This window comes from Cydia strobilella, chromosome 26 (genome assembly GCF_947568885.1).
Source record: "Cydia strobilella chromosome 26, ilCydStro3.1, whole genome shotgun sequence".
In the NCBI taxonomy this organism is placed as follows: domain Eukaryota; kingdom Metazoa; phylum Arthropoda; class Insecta; order Lepidoptera; family Tortricidae; genus Cydia; species Cydia strobilella.
In genome coordinates, this window is record NC_086066.1 from 6,452,390 (window position 1) to 6,471,814 (window position 19,425).

The window sequence follows — 19,425 nt, forward strand, 5'->3', positions numbered from 1 at the left end:
GTGTGAGGTGTCGTTGGATAGGCCTTTCAAAATGAACCATCATAAACCATTTTATGATAATATTTTCGAAAATAATCGCTCCAAAAGAAAAAATAAATTGTGTCTCCCCCTCTAACTTTTGAACCATGGGTCCAAAAAATATGAATAAATCGTGCAAGTAAAGCAGATGATCGGTGCAAAAAGTCTTCCCTTCTTAGTAAAAGTGCGGCTAAGGTAATGCCTTTTATTGTTTATTGCTTATTAATACAAAACACAAGCTTACAGTTTACATACCAAAGCCCTCACATGCTACACAATAAGATTCAACAAGCATTTACAATATAAAAAAAAAAACATTACAGACGATACGTACATCACTTAAACATATACATATAGAGCTGTGGAAAACGAGCCTGGTAAAAAACATCGACATCAGGTTTGCTTGTTACAATACAAAAATATCCCCTGTTTGTGGCAGTCTATTACTAGCACGGAACCCTACACTGAGCATTGCCCGACATGCTCTTGGCCGGTTTTTAGGGTTCCCGTACCTCAAAAGGAAAAAACGGAACCCTTATAGGATCACTCGTGCGTCTGTCTGTCTGTCTGTCCGTCTGTCACAGCCTATTTTCTCCGAAACTACTGGACCAATTAAGTTGAAATTTGTTATACATATGTAAGTTTGTGACCCAAAGACGAACATGTAACGTAAACAAATTAATTTTAAACATGGGGGCCACTTTTGGGGTGTAAATGTGAAGATAAAAAAATAAAGGTTTTTAAACTATATCGTGTTACATATAAAATGAAAGAGCTCATTGTGAGAATTTCAAATATATTTTTTTTATAATTTTAAAATATACAATTTTGAAGTTATTCAAGAAAATAGGCAAAAAATGACCATCCCCCCCCCCTTTATCTCCGAAACTAGTGGGTCTAAAATTTTGAAAAAAATACACAAAATAGATCTTGACCTATAGATTATAGGAAAACCTATTAGAAATGTGCAGTCAAGCGTGAGTCGGGCTTAATTACTTAGTTTTGGATCCGACCCCTACGGGTTTTTTAAAGACGTTTCACTTAAAAAATACATTGTTTAAATTGTGTAATGTACGGAACCCTTGGAACGCGAGTCCGACTCGCACTTGGCCGGTTTTTTGGTGACAAAACGGGTGTCCGCTTCTTTGACAGAAAATTGTTTCATAAAATGTAATGTTTTGCAGAAATTTCATTTCATATAAACTTTTTTTTTTCAAAAACCGTTAACCTTTTAGGTACAGCTAAAAGGTCATTGTGTAGAACCATTAGGTCTAACAGAAAAGTAGGTTAGGTTGGAACTGCGACCCTTTGTGAAAAAATATGTTTTCTATGAAATTTTAACTGTTGTGAGACATACTAACATTAAATAATTTCACGGTTTAGACTCACTTGTCACTTTTCACTCGCGCGACATGAAACAAGTAAGTCTAAACCGTGAAATTATTTAATGTTTTCTATGAAATGAAAATTCTGGAAAACATTACATTTTATGAAACAATTTTCTGCAAAACAAAGTACAACCGACAAAACGGTTGGTTAGACGTGGTTAGACTCACAGAACACCTATTTCTAAAGAACTCGTATAGAGCAATTATTTAATGAAACCGGGGCTGCCAAAAATACAGGGGTGCGGGGGACGAGGCGAGCGAGTCCCGCGCCGTGACTGGTCCGTTCCAAGACATGTGGTCCGCCAAGTGCGAGTGATGTGGGGCGAGTGGCGAGCGTCAATCGTTGAGCACGTTCCTTGACTTAATGAAGGCTAACGCGTATGAATTCGCCGCTAGGGGCGCTAGTCTTCTTCTTCTTTTAAAATTATGGCTTCAGCCCAGTGGGACTATTTCGCCAGTATCAAGGTATTAAGAGGTTTAAAAACGACAAAAATTGTACGGTTGTACAAGACAGTGTACGGTGATTTGTTAGCTCTTGTAAATCGATAGCTAGACTTTACAAGAAGCACGTGGACTACCGGCCGTTGACTCCAAGATGGTGGTTAAACGCGCTTCATTATTAATTCTCCATTTACTGCACACTGCCACATTAGTTTAATGTATAATAAGCTATCGATATTACACTTTAAACAATATTAATGAGCAAAAAACAAAGTTATTAATCACGATGCTAACTGTCAAGATGGCGCTTGAACCGGAAGTCTCCGGCGCTAGTCTAGATGGTGGTCTTTTCCATAGTTCGAAATGTCACTTGTCACTTCAATGACTGACAGCTGTTCTTTAGTCTTTTGGACCACCATCAACAGAAGCGCCAACTGGTGAGCAAAAAAACGATAGGCCTCATTCCAACCGCTATTCTAGCACAGGCGAGCGTTGGATTCAGGTAAAAAAAATAGTGTGCGAATCTGTATAAGTGGCCAATAAGAATGCGTAATCGAAGATTAACTAATATTGGTTACAATGAAGCATAGAGTAACTTATACTAGAGCGGTACTGTCATAGTAAATTTTGTAACCCCAGTAAATTCACTGCCATCTGTCGACACACTTTAAAACTAAAAATGAAGATTCTAAAAATACGATAAAATGTATTTAAATATGGATAAATGATTTTTTTTAGTTGCATTAGTTATTTTTATGATTTTGACCCATGTTCTTTCACTGATATGCGTTAAAATTGTTAAATAACAAACGAAACCGTCAACGCCATCTATACGACAGTAGGCCAAAGCTAGTAGCGCCCTCTGAACGAGAATCAAATTTTCTTGATTTTCGAGGCACGTTTTTTCCTTAGACTGTATCCATCTATTACGGAGTTATATCTATCTTTGCAATGAAGCGATTGCTCGCGGTTGTATGCGTCGACAATAACAAGCACGCCTCGTGACAATGGCTTGAAGTTAAGGTTACGTACCCCTGTGTAGGTACCTATAAGTGATTTGTTTTATTTAAATTTGTAAGGAAATTTCAGGGGAACAAAATCTGGATTGTTTTTACAAAACATTTATAGGTATATCGCAAACGTAGTCAAAGTGTTGTGCAAAGACAAAGAAGCTTAAAATACGAGGTGCTTTGATTTCAGATAACTCTCAAGTAATGTTAAGGAGATATCATATTAAACCAAAGAGGATATAATAAGATAGAGCGGTACTGTCATAGTAAATTTTGTAACCACTGTAAATTCACTGCCATCTATCGACATACTTTAAAACTAAAAATGAAGATTTATAAAAATACGTTAAAATGTATTGAATGATTTTTTTATTTGCATTAATTATTTTTATATGATTTTGACCCATGTTCTTTAACGGATATGCGTTAAAATTATAAATAACAAACGAAACCGTCAACGCCCTCTATACGAGAGTAGGCCAAAGCTAGTGGCGCCATCTGATCGAGAGTCAAATTTTCGTGATTTTCGAGGCACGTTTTTTCCGTAGACTGTATCCATCTATTACGGAGTTATATCTATCTTTGTATTAAACAAATGTGGATTTCCGAGACTCGTGATTAGAAATTCGAAAATTTATCGAGTAAAACTACCGTATGCGTGGAAGAGGGGGTAGCGGGACTATGTCTTTAGAATACGTGGTCTGTGGTTAGACTATAATGTGTATAATGTGTATATGTGTGTGTATGTATAGCTAGTGGTCGTCTCGCTGGTAGGCGATGCTGTTGTTCTGCGTCTGGTGGAAGATCTGCACGAGGGGGGAGGTGGGGGAGAGCGCGCCGAGCTTCACCCACTCCTTCAGCGTGGACGCGATGTCCGGGCTCTTTAGCTCTATGGTCAGGTTTATGTTTTTCTTCAATCTGGAACATATACATACACATACATAAGTTAGCGAATAGTGGATGATCAGCCTATGTACTTGGCCCACGTATATACAGTCGCCATCAGATATATCGGAGCGGCCGAGAGACTCAAAAATATCTGAACACGCACCTAGCGCCATGACAATAGAGGCGTGTTCAGATATTTGTGAGCACCTCGGCCGCTCCGATATATCTGATGGCGACTGTACAACCACCTACCTAAAAGCATAGAGTAACTTATACTAGAGCGGTACTGTCATAGTAAATTTTGTAACCCCAGTAAATTCACTGCCATCTGTCGACACACTTTAAAACTAAAAATAAATATTTTTAAAAATACGATAAAATATATTTAGATATGGATGTTTTTTTTTTATTTGCATTAATTATTTTTATGATTTTGATCCATGTTCTTTCACTGATATGCGTTAAAATTGTTAAATAACAAACAAAACCGTCAACGCCATCTATACGACAGTTGGCCATAGCTAGTAGCGCCCTCTGAACGAGAATAAAATTTTCTTAATTTTCGAGGCACGTTTTTTCCTTAGACTGTATCCATCTATTACGGAGTTATATCTATGTTTGCTAAAAGTATCAAGGATGCACCTTCGTTCCATAATTTTAAAAGTAGATTAAAACACTGGTTACTAAAATTACCATTTTATGACATAGATGAATATTTTTCCTGTGAAATTGTTGACTAAATAAAATTAACTATAAGAATAAAAAATGACCTAAACCGGCGAGCGTGTATGAGGAATGTTATGAAAGTGAAGGAAGCGAAAGAGGTTCAGGATCGTAGCAAGTGGAAATCCGTGGTCTCTGCCTACCCCTCCGGGAAATAGGCGTGATTATATGTATGTATGTAATAAAAAATGTACTTATAATTGTGACATACAAATTTAATGTGTAATATACTTATAGGTATATGTATACTGTATATGTATATTGATACTGAATGAATTTCAAATTTGTTGTAACCTAATGTTATTAATAAATTTTTATTTTCATTTTCATATTATAGGTAATTTAATCAGGCAACTTTTTTAACAGAATGTCAAGGGTCGCGGTGGCCGAACCCAGGTAGCAAAATGACGTCAGCGACGTCATAATGACGACATTATTACGTCATAATGACGTCGCTGACGTCATTATGACGTATAAATGCTACTGGGGAATATTGTCTACGTCACCTGTTTTTTATAGTCCCAGACTACTGATGGCCTGGGACTTAAAAAAACGAACGAATACTTTCCGTAGGATTTTATTTTTTCGATCCAAATTATAAACAAAACAAATATAAGACCTTTTTTTTCTTCGAATTTAAACTCTCTCTTCTCTTCTTTCTGGGTGGTTATCTTTTTAACCGGCTTCAAAAAAGGAGGAGGTTATCAATTCGACCGTATTTTTTTAGGGTTCCGTACCCAAAGGGTAAAAACGGGACCCTATTACTAAGACTCCGCTGTCCGTCTGTCTGTCACCAGGCTGTATCTCATGAACCGTGATAGCTAGACAGTTGAAATTTTCACAGATGATGTATTTCTGTTGCCGCTATAACAACAAATACTAAAAACAGAATAATATAAATATTTAAATGGGGCTCCCATACAACAAACGTGATTTTTTTGCTGTTTTTTCCGTAATATTACGGAACCCTTCGTGCACGTGTCCGACTCGCACTTGGCCGGTTTTGATATTACCTACTTCATCTATTCAGGATTGCCAGGGGCTACGGCTGTATCCAATATGGCCCGCAAAAACGAAGCGAAAGTCTTGCATAGACCAGGGGAGCATAACATTACCTATTCGGGTCAAAGAAGGGCTCGGAGGTCTGTATCTTGAGGTCCGTCATCAGCGGCGGGTCGGGGCCCATCACCAGCTCCATGTACTCCTCGTTGTAGCCCCTGGGGAAAGAAAGTACCCACATTAAGAGCTTTGTCTCCCGACACAGGCATTTTTATGCTTACTGGGCGGCTCCATCCCTTTAAATCACTTTGTAGTGCTAATTTATTAAATAAAGAATTTTTGTATTTTTTTTGTATTTTGAATTTTTGTATTCTTCTTCTTTGTCGTAACCTCATGTCTGAGGGACGTGACGAGTGTGGACACTCTTCACCAGTGCTCTCCAGGCCGCTCTGTCTTGGGCCCAGTGCATGCTAGCCTGCAGTGTGGCGTTTGTCACTGATGTTATTCTGTCCACCCAACGCGCCCAATTTTTGTATTACACTATCCTAATTTAGTGACTAACAAGAGTGACGCCGCTATACGTGAGAAACGATAGGATGTATCTCTTATTGCGTCTCACGTATAGCGGCGTCCCATTTGTTAGTCACTAATTTTAGCAAAGTGTAATAAGCCCTTTACTTGCGCCCGGGACATTAGGGATTGCTGGTGAAGTAATTATACAGGGTGACCTTAGTTGGACAAACCCTGCTATCCCACGTAGGGTTACTCCTCATTAATGCTCTAACGTTAATATTTTTTTAATAAGAACAAAAGAAAAAAAATAATAATTTTCAAACAAAAAAAAAATTTCCAATAATCGACAACAAAAATAAACATACTGTATTAATCATTGGCAGTGTTTTTGACAATTTGTTCGAAAATATGCGAAAATTCTTTAATATATGATATCTATTGTAGTTTATAATTTATTTATTTTTTTATACCACGTCGGTGGCAATCAAGCATACGGCCCGCCTGATGGTAAGCAGTTACCGTAGCCTATGGACGCCTGCAACACCAGAGATATTACACGCGCGTTGCCGACCCTTTATATAGTAGTGTGATTTGATTTGTTCCCAAAAAGTTGTTTATAATAATATTTGTTCGACAAATGGGCCCCAGAGCAGACGCTAATAATTGCAGCAGGGCTAGGACACACTTGTACGTGAAGTCGATGCCGTTGTCGGTGAGCAGCGGCTGCGGGCGGTACTCCGGAGCGCCCTCGAGGAGCTGCACGTGGTCGGCGCCGGAGCCCCGCGCGTGGATGCTGTGAGCAGGGTCCCTGTGAGCAGGGCTAGGACTCACTTGTACGTGAAGTCGATGCCGTTGTCGGTGAGCAGCGGCTGCGGGCGGTACTCCGGAGCGCCCTCGAGGAGCTGCACGTGGTCGGCGCCGGAGCCCCGCGCGTGGATGCTGTGAGCAGGGTCCCTGTGAGCAGGGCTAGGACTCACTTGTACGTGAAGTCGATGCCGTTGTCGGTGAGCAGCGGCTGCGGGCGGTACTCCGGAGCGCCCTCGAGGAGCTGCACGTGGTCGGCGCCGGAGCCCCGCGCGTGGATGCTGTGAGCAGGGTCCCTGTGAGCAGGGCTAGGACTCACTTGTACGTGAAGTCGATGCCGTTGTCGGTGAGCAGCGGCTGCGGGCGGTACTCCGGAGCGCCCTCGAGGAGCTGCACGTGGTCGGCGCCGGAGCCCCGCGCGTGGATGCTGTGAGCAGGGTCCCTGTGAGCAGGGCTAGGACTCACTTGTACGTGAAGTCGATGCCGTTGTCGGTGAGCAGCGGCTGCGGGCGGTACTCCGGAGCGCCCTCGAGGAGCTGCACGTGGTCGGCGCCGGAGCCCCGCGCGTGGATGCTGTGAGCAGGGTCCCTGTGAGCAGGGCTAGGACTCACTTGTACGTGAAGTCGATGCCGTTGTCGGTGAGCAGCGGCTGCGGGCGGTACTCCGGAGCGCCCTCGAGGAGCTGCACGTGGTCGGCGCCGGAGCCCCGCGCGTGGATGCTGTGAGCAGGGTCCCTGTGAGCAGGGCTAGGACTCACTTGTACGTGAAGTCGATGCCGTTGTCGGTGAGCAGCGGCTGCGGGCGGTACTCCGGAGCGCCCTCGAGGAGCTGCACGTGGTCGGCGCCGGAGCCCCGCGCGTGGATGCTGTGAGCAGGGTCCCTGTGAGCAGGGCTAGGACTCACTTGTACGTGAAGTCGATGCCGTTGTCGGTGAGCAGCGGCTGCGGGCGGTACTCCGGAGCGCCCTCGAGGAGCTGCACGTGGTCGGCGCCGGAGCCCCGCGCGTGGATGCTGTGAGCAGGGTCCCTGTGAGCAGGGCTAGGACTCACTTGTACGTGAAGTCGATGCCGTTGTCGGTGAGCAGCGGCTGCGGGCGGTACTCCGGAGCGCCCTCGAGGAGCTGCACGTGGTCGGCGCCGGAGCCCCGCGCGTGGATGCTGTGAGCAGGGTCCCTGTGAGCAGGGCTAGGACTCACTTGTACGTGAAGTCGATGCCGTTGTCGGTGAGCAGCGGCTGCGGGCGGTACTCCGGAGCGCCCTCGAGGAGCTGCACGTGGTCGGCGCCGGAGCCCCGCGCGTGGATGCTGTGAGCAGGGTCCCTGTGAGCAGGGCTAGGACTCACTTGTACGTGAAGTCGATGCCGTTGTCGGTGAGCAGCGGCTGCGGGCGGTACTCCGGAGCGCCCTCGAGGAGCTGCACGTGGTCGGCGCCGGAGCCCCGCGCGTGGATGCTGTGAGCAGGGTCCCTGTGAGCAGGGCTAGGACTCACTTGTACGTGAAGTCGATGCCGTTGTCGGTGAGCAGCGGCTGCGGGCGGTACTCCGGAGCGCCCTCGAGGAGCTGCACGTGGTCGGCGCCGGAGCCCCGCGCGTGGATGCTGTGAGCAGGGTCCCTGTGAGCAGGGCTAGGACTCACTTGTACGTGAAGTCGATGCCGTTGTCGGTGAGCAGCGGCTGCGGGCGGTACTCCGGAGCGCCCTCGAGGAGCTGCACGTGGTCGGCGCCGGAGCCCCGCGCGTGGATGCTGTGAGCAGGGTCCCTGTGAGCAGGGCTAGGACTCACTTGTACGTGAAGTCGATGCCGTTGTCGGTGAGCAGCGGCTGCGGGCGGTACTCCGGAGCGCCCTCGAGGAGCTGCACGTGGTCGGCGCCGGAGCCCCGCGCGTGGATGCTGTGAGCAGGGTCCCTGTGAGCAGGGCTAGGACTCACTTGTACGTGAAGTCGATGCCGTTGTCGGTGAGCAGCGGCTGCGGGCGGTACTCCGGAGCGCCCTCGAGGAGCTGCACGTGGTCGGCGCCGGAGCCCCGCGCGTGGATGCTGTGAGCAGGGTCCCTGTGAGCAGGGCTAGGACTCACTTGTACGTGAAGTCGATGCCGTTGTCGGTGAGCAGCGGCTGCGGGCGGTACTCCGGAGCGCCCTCGAGGAGCTGCACGTGGTCGGCGCCGGAGCCCCGCGCGTGGATGCTGTGAGCAGGGTCCCTGTGAGCAGGGCTAGGACTCACTTGTACGTGAAGTCGATGCCGTTGTCGGTGAGCAGCGGCTGCGGGCGGTACTCCGGAGCGCCCTCGAGGAGCTGCACGTGGTCGGCGCCGGAGCCCCGCGCGTGGATGCTGTGAGCAGGGTCCCTGTGAGCAGGGCTAGGACTCACTTGTACGTGAAGTCGATGCCGTTGTCGGTGAGCAGCGGCTGCGGGCGGTACTCCGGAGCGCCCTCGAGGAGCTGCACGTGGTCGGCGCCGGAGCCCCGCGCGTGGATGCTGTGAGCAGGGTCCCTGTGAGCAGGGCTAGGACTCACTTGTACGTGAAGTCGATGCCGTTGTCGGTGAGCAGCGGCTGCGGGCGGTACTCCGGAGCGCCCTCGAGGAGCTGCACGTGGTCGGCGCCGGAGCCCCGCGCGTGGATGCTGTGAGCAGGGTCCCTGTGAGCAGGGCTAGGACTCACTTGTACGTGAAGTCGATGCCGTTGTCGGTGAGCAGCGGCTGCGGGCGGTACTCCGGAGCGCCCTCGAGGAGCTGCACGTGGTCGGCGCCGGAGCCCCGCGCGTGGATGCTGTGAGCAGGGTCCCTGTGAGCAGGGCTAGGACTCACTTGTACGTGAAGTCGATGCCGTTGTCGGTGAGCAGCGGCTGCGGGCGGTACTCCGGAGCGCCCTCGAGGAGCTGCACGTGGTCGGCGCCGGAGCCCCGCGCGTGGATGCTGTGAGCAGGGTCCCTGTGAGCAGGGCTAGGACTCACTTGTACGTGAAGTCGATGCCGTTGTCGGTGAGCAGCGGCTGCGGGCGGTACTCCGGAGCGCCCTCGAGGAGCTGCACGTGGTCGGCGCCGGAGCCCCGCGCGTGGATGCTGTGAGCAGGGTCCCTGTGAGCAGGGCTAGGACTCACTTGTACGTGAAGTCGATGCCGTTGTCGGTGAGCAGCGGCTGCGGGCGGTACTCCGGAGCGCCCTCGAGGAGCTGCACGTGGTCGGCGCCGGAGCCCCGCGCGTGGATGCTGTGAGCAGGGTCCCTGTGAGCAGGGCTAGGACTCACTTGTACGTGAAGTCGATGCCGTTGTCGGTGAGCAGCGGCTGCGGGCGGTACTCCGGAGCGCCCTCGAGGAGCTGCACGTGGTCGGCGCCGGAGCCCCGCGCGTGGATGCTGTGAGCAGGGTCCCTGTGAGCAGGGCTAGGACTCACTTGTACGTGAAGTCGATGCCGTTGTCGGTGAGCAGCGGCTGCGGGCGGTACTCCGGAGCGCCCTCGAGGAGCTGCACGTGGTCGGCGCCGGAGCCCCGCGCGTGGATGCTGTGAGCAGGGTCCCTGTGAGCAGGGCTAGGACTCACTTGTACGTGAAGTCGATGCCGTTGTCGGTGAGCAGCGGCTGCGGGCGGTACTCCGGAGCGCCCTCGAGGAGCTGCACGTGGTCGGCGCCGGAGCCCCGCGCGTGGATGCTGTGAGCAGGGTCCCTGTGAGCAGGGCTAGGACTCACTTGTACGTGAAGTCGATGCCGTTGTCGGTGAGCAGCGGCTGCGGGCGGTACTCCGGAGCGCCCTCGAGGAGCTGCACGTGGTCGGCGCCGGAGCCCCGCGCGTGGATGCTGTGAGCAGGGTCCCTGTGAGCAGGGCTAGGACTCACTTGTACGTGAAGTCGATGCCGTTGTCGGTGAGCAGCGGCTGCGGGCGGTACTCCGGAGCGCCCTCGAGGAGCTGCACGTGGTCGGCGCCGGAGCCCCGCGCGTGGATGCTGTGAGCAGGGTCCCTGTGAGCAGGGCTAGGACTCACTTGTACGTGAAGTCGATGCCGTTGTCGGTGAGCAGCGGCTGCGGGCGGTACTCCGGAGCGCCCTCGAGGAGCTGCACGTGGTCGGCGCCGGAGCCCCGCGCGTGGATGCGCAGGAGGGACGGGATGTCGCGCCCGTGGAGGCTCTCATCCGTGTGGGTTTTGTAGCCGAGACCTGAGATAAAAATAACATATTATTAGTACACTATGTATTGTGACGTTATCAACTAAAAGGTACCACATTGTCGGTTGTCGATAAGGTCGATTTCAAATTGAAGCTTTAAGGAAATACCGCCGTATTGACAAGCGACAATAAGAATTAGAATTGTTTATTGCACTCATATTAGTATACAGTTCTTAAAACTATTCAATACAGTTCTACATGAACCCTGTAAGGGTATAGCAATATACTTAACACTAACTTATGACATAACATGCATCATAGGCATAAGCCAATTCCTAAAGACTAGTGTATAATTTATAATGGTCACTCTTGTAACCTTTTTTCAAACTTTTATCGGTGCCGGTAACGTTATTAGTCCATATTATCGTTAAAAAAATCATTTTAATGTGTAGTATGCTTTTTTTACTAGGTAAGTTTTTAATGCATTTTTAAAGTTACTATAATTATTTATTTCTTTTATTTCGTTTGGGATTTTATTATATATTTTTATGGCCATGCCAAAGGGGCCTTTATGGATCATCTGCAAAGTAGAGTTTGGTGTGGCTAGTCTAGTTTTAGGTCGTAGGTTGGCCGATCGCGAGTATTGGGGAAAGAGGTTTTCATTATTCTTTACGAATAGACACACTTCCAGTATGTACATGGAGATTAAGGTCAGGATTCTTAACTTTATGAAGTGAGGTTTGCAGCTTTCCAGTTGATGAATGTTCACAAGGATCCTAACGCAGTGTTTTTGTAATAAAAAAAGATTGTTCACACTTGGACTATTACCCCACAGTATAATTCCATATTGTAACCAAGAGTAAGTACACTTAAGCGACAATAAGGGCACTATTAAGGGCGGTAAACAAGGAAGGGTTGTGTGAACGAGTATGAATTAGAGCCCGAAGCCGAAGGCGAGAATTTAATTAACATGAGTTCTTATTTCCTGTACCGCCACACACAATGTTTTTCATCAAGCTTGTGAGGAAAACGACTTAATAATTATTGACATCATATCCCGAGTGTGTAGCTTGTTCGTGGTTTTCCGCGGCCTCTTCTCGCTTCTATCTTGCCTTCTAATATAGTAAAACTATGAAAACGGATTATATCGCGTATATTGAATTTATAATACATCCCGACGTTTCGAACTCTTTACAGCGTTCGTGGTCAACGGGTGACTGAGGAAAAATTACAAAGTGCAAAAATACCCACATACTAAAATAATGAACAATCATAGACTACAAACTTTAAGGCTGGTTGTACATGCAAAATCGGTTCATGTACAACCAGCCTTAAAGTTTGTAGTCTATGATTGTTCATTATTTTAGTATGTGGGTATTTTTGCACTTTGTAATTATTTCATGAGTAACTATCGCGGTAACCGAAGACAATATTCTAATATAGTGTTAAAGAAAGTGCCGTGTCTTATCAAGTGACCTATCATTCTGCCTCGTCTATTTTCTATGGTTCTCAGCAGGTTTCTTTTCTCTCCCACAATTCGCAGCACTTCCTACTGTACCGCAGCTACACACAACAACTGAAAGCTAAAGCAAATGTCGTGTCTTACAGGGACCTAAAGAGCCTGGCCGTGGACCGAGAAAACTGGCGCATACTCCACCGACAAGAGCCATGCTCGTAAATTATAAAAAAAAAACCCGAGTATTCCCGAGAGTTTTGTTTATCTGGAGTAATCCAAACTCAGGTTATGAAGGTTCAAAAAAACGACGAAGCGCTTCGAAAAAAGGTAGGTAGTGCCCTTGCGCTTCCCTTTGCGTCTTGGTTTATGTATCATCTTATAATTAATTTAATCGAATGATGTAGTTTAGTGAGAAAAAAATCATGAGTAAATCCAAACGGAAGCCCCTCCGCCATTTGGAAAATTTCCTAAAACCGGATAGACAAAAAAAACTGGCCAAATGCGAGTCGGACTCGCGCACAAAGGGTTCCGTACCATTACGTAAAAACACGGCAAAAAAATCACGTTTGTTGTATGGGAGCCCCACTTAAATATTTATTTTATTCCGTTTTTAGTATTTGTTGTCATAGCGGCAACAGAAATACATCATCTGTGAAAATTTCAACTGTCTAGCTATCACGATTCATGAGATACAGCCTGGTGACAGACAACGGAGTCTTAGTAATAGGCTCCCGTTTTTCCCTTTTGGGTACGGAACCGTAAAAAACTATTTAATCATAGAATCTGGTCACAAAATATCACGAGAATCGGTTGAGAATTGCGACCTGTAGAGGAGAACATCTGAAACATACGAAAGCAAAATGCCAGAGTCAAAACGTACGCTACGCTTCGGTAAAAAAAAAAAGCGGAGTCATTAAGATATAACGGCTATGATGAGAAGTACTATAGAAATTTCATTTACCTTCCACTATTGCCTTCAGCATGGTCTTGGCCCCTAGGGAGCTGAGCAGCGCCACAGGGCGCCCCGGCGGGACTGCGCAGTAAAGAGTGTTGCCCTGCCTTGTCGCGGATACTAGTTGTACGCTGAAGTACACCAGGTCACCAATATTCACTGACTCAACCTTAAAAAACAATTGTGGGGATTAATGTGAGGAAACGCTCGTAACGCATTCACTGCCAGGAACGTGGCCAAGGCACAAACTTGTATGACGGTGAACGCACATGTGAGTTGGGGGCAGTGAATTTTTTAGGGTATGCACGCACGAGCAACTTAGTCGCCGGGCGATTTATTTGTCTCTTTTCGACAAATAAATCGCCTTGAGAGCGACTTTTGTGTCCGCAACTATTTTATCTCTCAAATCAAGCTTATGGGTAAGTATGAAAGTGCGCGCATGTAGCGACGCGACAAGCGGGAGACTTTCTGAGGGCCTACCGCGAACCACGATCGATGTGTTGCCTCCCTGTAACACTTACATACGAATTTACAAGTGCGACAGAGAGACAACACGTCGAACGTGGTTCGCGGTAGGTCCTATGGCCGAACGGCAACTTTTTTGTCGCCGTGCGCGAAACCAATAGGGAAGGAGACAGTTGCGTCTCGGGCTTGTCTCAGAACCGGCTGACAAAAAAGTCTCCCGGGACGTGTGCGCACTTCCATACTAACCCATAGACTTGATGTGAGAGACAAAATAGTCGCCGAGACAAAAGTTGCTCGTGCGCGCATACCCTTAAACTAAATTTATTTATGATAAAGTGACAAGAGACTAAAAATTTGGATTTTTATTTGTGTGTTCAGTTTGTTGAACAGACTATAGAGCCAGCCTAGGCCAGGTTCGGCAAACTAGTTTTAGAAACCTCAAAGAGCCCCAAACGTTGTTTACCTTAGTCTGGGAACTCTAAGACTAAATATTTAAAACAACTAGCTAGATTGCTCTGAAACTTTGTACTTACAATAGCATAAGGTATATCTATGTCTGTAATTAGCTTCAGATACCATAGTTAAAACAGACAGACGGACAGAGTCGCACCATAAGGGTTCCTTTTGAACCTTTTTGGTACGGAACCCTAAAAATACAACATATTTATTTCATACAAAACTTGTTTTTGTTCTATTTCGTTTGTTTTATAAACTGGAGCTATATAAACTAATTTCAGACCTAGATATACCTCATGTCATTGTATGTGCAAAGTTTCATTACAATCCAACACGTAGTTTTAAAATGAGAGTGGAACTACGTTTGTATGGGAACATGTAATTCGGCCGAGCTCCAGGATTTTTTGAGCCATTTTATGCCAGTCCCTGCAACATGTTTTTATTCGTTTTTTCACGAGTAATAAGCTTTTTTGGGTTAATATGCGTTTTTATATAAAAGTATGTGAACGAGTTGCAAGGACCAGCACAACATAGCATATTATAAATTAATTTTTAACAAGCAGAAACGTCTGCGATCGATGCTATTAAGCTTAGAATCAATTTAAAAGTGGAAAAATTACTGCCTTGGGTGAGACTTGAACCGCAGAGGCCGTGAGTTCAAGTCTCACCCAAGGCAGTAATTTTTCCACTTTTAAATTTATTCTAAGCTTAATAGCATATTATAATCGTATTAAAGCTGATTGTATTAACCTTTTAACCGCCCTAGTCTGATATATAAGACATACAATATCCAGCTCATTTTGCTGTACCCAGTCTGATAGATAAGTCGAAACTTCATGTAACTAAAAATGTTTATAGCTGTTGGTTTTCCATGTATGAAATAAAAATAAAATAAATAAATAAACTTTGTACCGGCCACAACACGGGCACGGTCAGTAAAAAATTCTAAGCAGTTAAAGGGGCTCTAGTCTATACAGTTTTCTATCGTACCACAGTGATCATATTCTTGGGCGCCTTGGCCTTCCGCAGCGCGTGCCGCACGCGCGAAGTCATGGCGGCCACGGACACGGGCTCCTCCGACTCTGGCTCCGACAGCGACACGAGGTGCCACACTCGGTTCTGGGTTGCTACCACTGCAATTAATTTAATGGCCTTATAGCGAAAATGTCATCAACAAAATGCCCCTTTCAATGCTAACATTGATCCGATTTAAAAACGTACAGTCACCATCAGATATATCAGGCCAAGGCTCGGAACCGTTTTTTTTTTCATAACCCCGAAATAGCCCAATATTTTTAATTATTTTATGCTCTTTACGTAGGACTGAATCATATATTTAATAACATCTTTGTATGATTAGATTGTCCCATTAAAAATTAAATAATAAACCAAAGAACGAAATGGAACGTAATAGTACCAGTTATTTTTGTATGAAGAAAAAACCGGTTCCGAGCCTTGGAACAAAGCCTATTATCAAAATATTAAAGTGTATGTTCAGATATTTTGAACACCTTGCCTGCTCTAATACACGTATACCCATGCCTGTATGTGCCCTAGAATTCACACAAAAAAATCATAAAACTTATTTTCTAAATCTAAAAGGACCACTTCAAAGAGACATTTTGCAAGAGGGCTTTTAGAAAAGTGAAGGCTAGGATTGGTTGTCTCACTAAAGGTTTCTGAATGGGGAATAACAATTTTTTTCACGTACACAATGTGTCTGCCACCTTTATATCAAATGTATAACTTGTCATTCATTGTGGTACTTTCAAATTAAAAGAAAATACAACAGATGTGAGAATATGGAATTCTTACCAGCTAGATTTCATACACAGGCATATAAAAGAACCTTCCAAGGCCTCCATATTTCAATAAAATCAGATGGTTATTTACTCACATTTAAGCTTCAATCGGTTCAACAAGTCATCATATTCTTCAGCGGGCAGTGAGCGGGCTATATGTTTGCATAGCACCCTCGCGGCGCTCGCCGGCGTCATGGGCAGCCTCGAGGCGCGGATGGCGCGCGACACGTCGCCCCAGAGGAGCCCAAGCTCCGGTAACACCGCGACACAGCACGCCTCCAGCGACATTTTAGATATTGTCGCTTGAAGCTCGGATAACTCTGAAATAATTATAATAGGTTAGTTATTTGAAATATAAACATATTGCAAATGTCCAAAAATAAGTTATTTTGTAGAAAAAGCACAAAATCATGTTTTGTCAACTTGAAATGCAACTGTTAGTATAGGACAGCAATTACGCATTTCTATCACTTACTAGATTTAGGCTCAGTGGTCATCTTGGCGACTTTTATTCACAATTAATATACGAAAATATCGCTGATAATTGGTTTAAATTTAAAATTTAGAAAGATAAGTTCATAACCAATTCATACCGTAACGGTACGGTACGACGCTGTCAGTAGTGTCAGTGTCAACTGTCAAGCTGTCAAAACAGAAAAAAGTTCATACTGAGCATAGACAAGACAAACTTTTTTTGTTCGATATAAAGCCCACACCTCAGAATAATGACTAAAGCAAAGAAGTCGGGCAAAAATGCTTCGCAAATATGTATACCCGTACTTTACTTCCTTACGAATTAGATAATGTGCCGAAAAGAGATGCATATATGCTTGTTATTTCTCATTTACGTACGGTGTCATAAGTTTGATAATTTGCTAGGGATGTGACTGTGTCGACTTTTTATATCGATAAATTATGCATAATTTTATGTGCCGTGTAAAAGAATAATCACGAAATTGGCAAATTGATCTGGCTAATGAAAGTTGAACCTGAAAAAACGCGTCAATTTCAAGACATCTGTAGCAGGCGGCTCGTTGAAATGAAATGAAATGCGTGGAATACAAGGATTGCATAACTTTTATACTTTTTATAATTTTCATATTCTAAAAATCATTAAAAAGTATAAAAATTATGCAATCCTTGGAATCAAAGAGCCGCCTGATATGAGGATTAATGCATGTACCTAATATAGCTTTTATCTCATTTGCAGTCTACCACTCAGAACCGTCTAACTATACCTCTCGTTTTTTTGTCATTAGAAAGAAGGCGAGCGATCTTAACGTGTCGTTTTATCGAAAAACACCTTAAAAATAAGTCACAACAAATATAATATACGATCATTTACATACTTTTGCTTTCATAAGTAAAATATTGCTATATTTATAAAAAAACTTGTCAATAAAAAGACACGTGGAAATGGTTTACCGTTTTTTCTAATGCTAAAAGACTAAGTATAGTTTCTAGTCATGTACAGTCAGCTGCAGAGAAAAGGCACCCCCCCTGCATACAAAGTTCTGTAAATTAGTATGGACGTGGGGTACCTTTTCTGTGCAGCTGACTGTACCAAATAGGAAATGAAAAAAAAAAACGTTCGTGTAATATATTTTTTTTATTTAATAATAGGGAATATTACGCGAAACTCGGCGTAGGTGGCGCCACTATCACAATCTGAGGGTCTATCGCGAAACAAGAAAATCGAACTTTCGTTATCTAACATCTCTGTCACTCTTGCGTATTCGAGCGATAAAGAGGCAGCTAGATAACGAAATTTCGGATTCGAGTTTTCCGGTAGGTCCCCTGAAAACTTGTCAAAAACCTGTTAAAGGTACAGTATGAATAAGTTACGATACGGTGCACTAAAAAAGCTAGTGCTGCACTTTGGTGGCAGAACATTGCAGTAATATCCCCTATTCCTCGTCCTTTGGAAATCTGAAATAAAAAGTTGAGTTTTGTGACCAACAATATTAATAAAAGGAACATTCATCAATAATAATAATAATATAATAATAATATATTTATTGCTTTCACATTGGTAAAATTACAGATGTTCTTAATCGATAATGTATCACAACATGACACCCTGTAAGGGTATTGCAATTTTATCTATCTACTCTAAACTAATACATATGTAAATTAAACACAGAGATAACATTACACAAAAGTTATACCTATCTAAGCTATGTATTACTTATATGTCTATTTATGGTATTTATTACAATCAAAATATTCTTGTATAGAATAAAAACAATTACTCGTTAAATAATTTTTCAAGCAGTTAACAAATTTATCATATTCTTGCTCTCCCGCTATTTCCTTTGGGAGACTATTGAAAATTCTTATTGACATATTATAGGGGCTCTTATTACTTATTTGTAAGTTACTGGCGGGAAGGGCTATTTTATTTTGGTGTCTTAAATTTAAGGTACAAGTATTATGACGATCTTTAGCTTTTAAATATAGGTCAGGATGTTTTCTTACAAATTTACATGTTAATATTATATATAGCTACATTACGACTCATTTCTCATATATACGTTTTATTTGGAAACTAAAAGGGTTAAGTTGAAAAAAAAAAAGTATTGTATAGAGGGCGGAATTTGTAGGTCCAGAAAAATATGGATTTTTGGCTCCGGCTCCTGGGTCAAAAAATGTCGGACGGCCCGGCCAAACGGTGAGAGCTAGGTGGGGGGTGCTCGACCAAATGTCATAGAGGACCCTGGGCAGTTTCTGAAGCCGCCATTTTTTTTTCAAAATGGCGGATTCAAAATGGCGGCCAATTTTCAAGTTTGTCCTAGCGCGCTCAAATTTTGGTCACGGAATCTCGGGGTCCCCTAGATTGGTATGGAAAAAAAAAATTTGGAAAAAATTCAAAATGGCGGAAAAAATGGCCACTTTTTTTTTGTATGGTAACTTTTAAACGGTGGTAGATAGGTGGGGGGTGCTCGACCAAATGTCATAGAGGGCCCCGAGAGAAGTACGACTGCATTTAAAATTTTTCAAAATGGCCGACTTTTTTTTTTTTTTTTTTCAAGTTGGTCCGAGCGCGCTGAGATTTGGCATGCGGCGAGCCTCGGGGCCCGAGATTAGTATGTCGAAAAAATTTTTTGGAAAAATCCAAAATGGCGGCGGACAGAGGCAAAGGCAAATTTTCGAGTAGGTTAAGCGAGCCCGAAGGGCGAGCTTCAGGCCGGGAGGCCGAAGGCCGACCCCGCGACGGGCCGTCAGGCCCGGAGCTTCACCCCGAATGGCCAGGCTTCCTAAAACCCCAGTAATTTTGGGCGAGGCCGAAGGCCGAGCTGCGTTAAGGACGAACAAAGCAAAATCCTATACAAAAAGTGTGTTAAGCGAGCCCGAAGGGCGAGCTTCGGGCCGGGAGGCCGAAGGCCGACCCCGGCGGAGGGCCGAAGGCCCGGAGCCTTC

The 19,425-nt window shown here is 44.9% G+C and overlaps 1 protein-coding gene across 1 annotated transcript; it reads right to left on the bottom strand.

Moving 5' to 3' along the window:
* Positions 1–221: 221 nt before the first annotated feature.
* Positions 222–16,621, bottom strand: LOC134753292 (uncharacterized). The gene is made up of 7 exons (XM_063689138.1): positions 16,481–16,621; positions 16,101–16,325; positions 15,194–15,336; positions 13,292–13,451; positions 10,754–10,925; positions 5,584–5,685; positions 222–3,775 (listed from the first exon to the last, which is right to left on the bottom strand). The coding sequence occupies exons 1-7, from the start codon at positions 16,500–16,502 to the stop codon at positions 3,610–3,612; spliced, it is 990 nt and encodes a 329-aa protein (XP_063545208.1). The 5' UTR covers positions 16,503–16,621; the 3' UTR covers positions 222–3,609.
* Positions 16,622–19,425: the final 2,804 nt, after the last annotated feature.

Coding starts and splice junctions, on each gene's coding strand:
- LOC134753292 (XM_063689138.1), bottom strand. CDS start 16,502: ATGACCACTGAGCCTAAATCTA. Junction 15,337..16,100: donor GAACCGATTGAAGCTTAAAT/GTGAGTAAATAA, acceptor AATTAATTGCAG/TGGTAGCAACCCAGAACCGA. Junction 5,686..10,753: donor GGCATCGACTTCACGTACAA/GTGAGTCCTAGC, acceptor TTCTTTCCCCAG/GGGCTACAACGAGGAGTACA.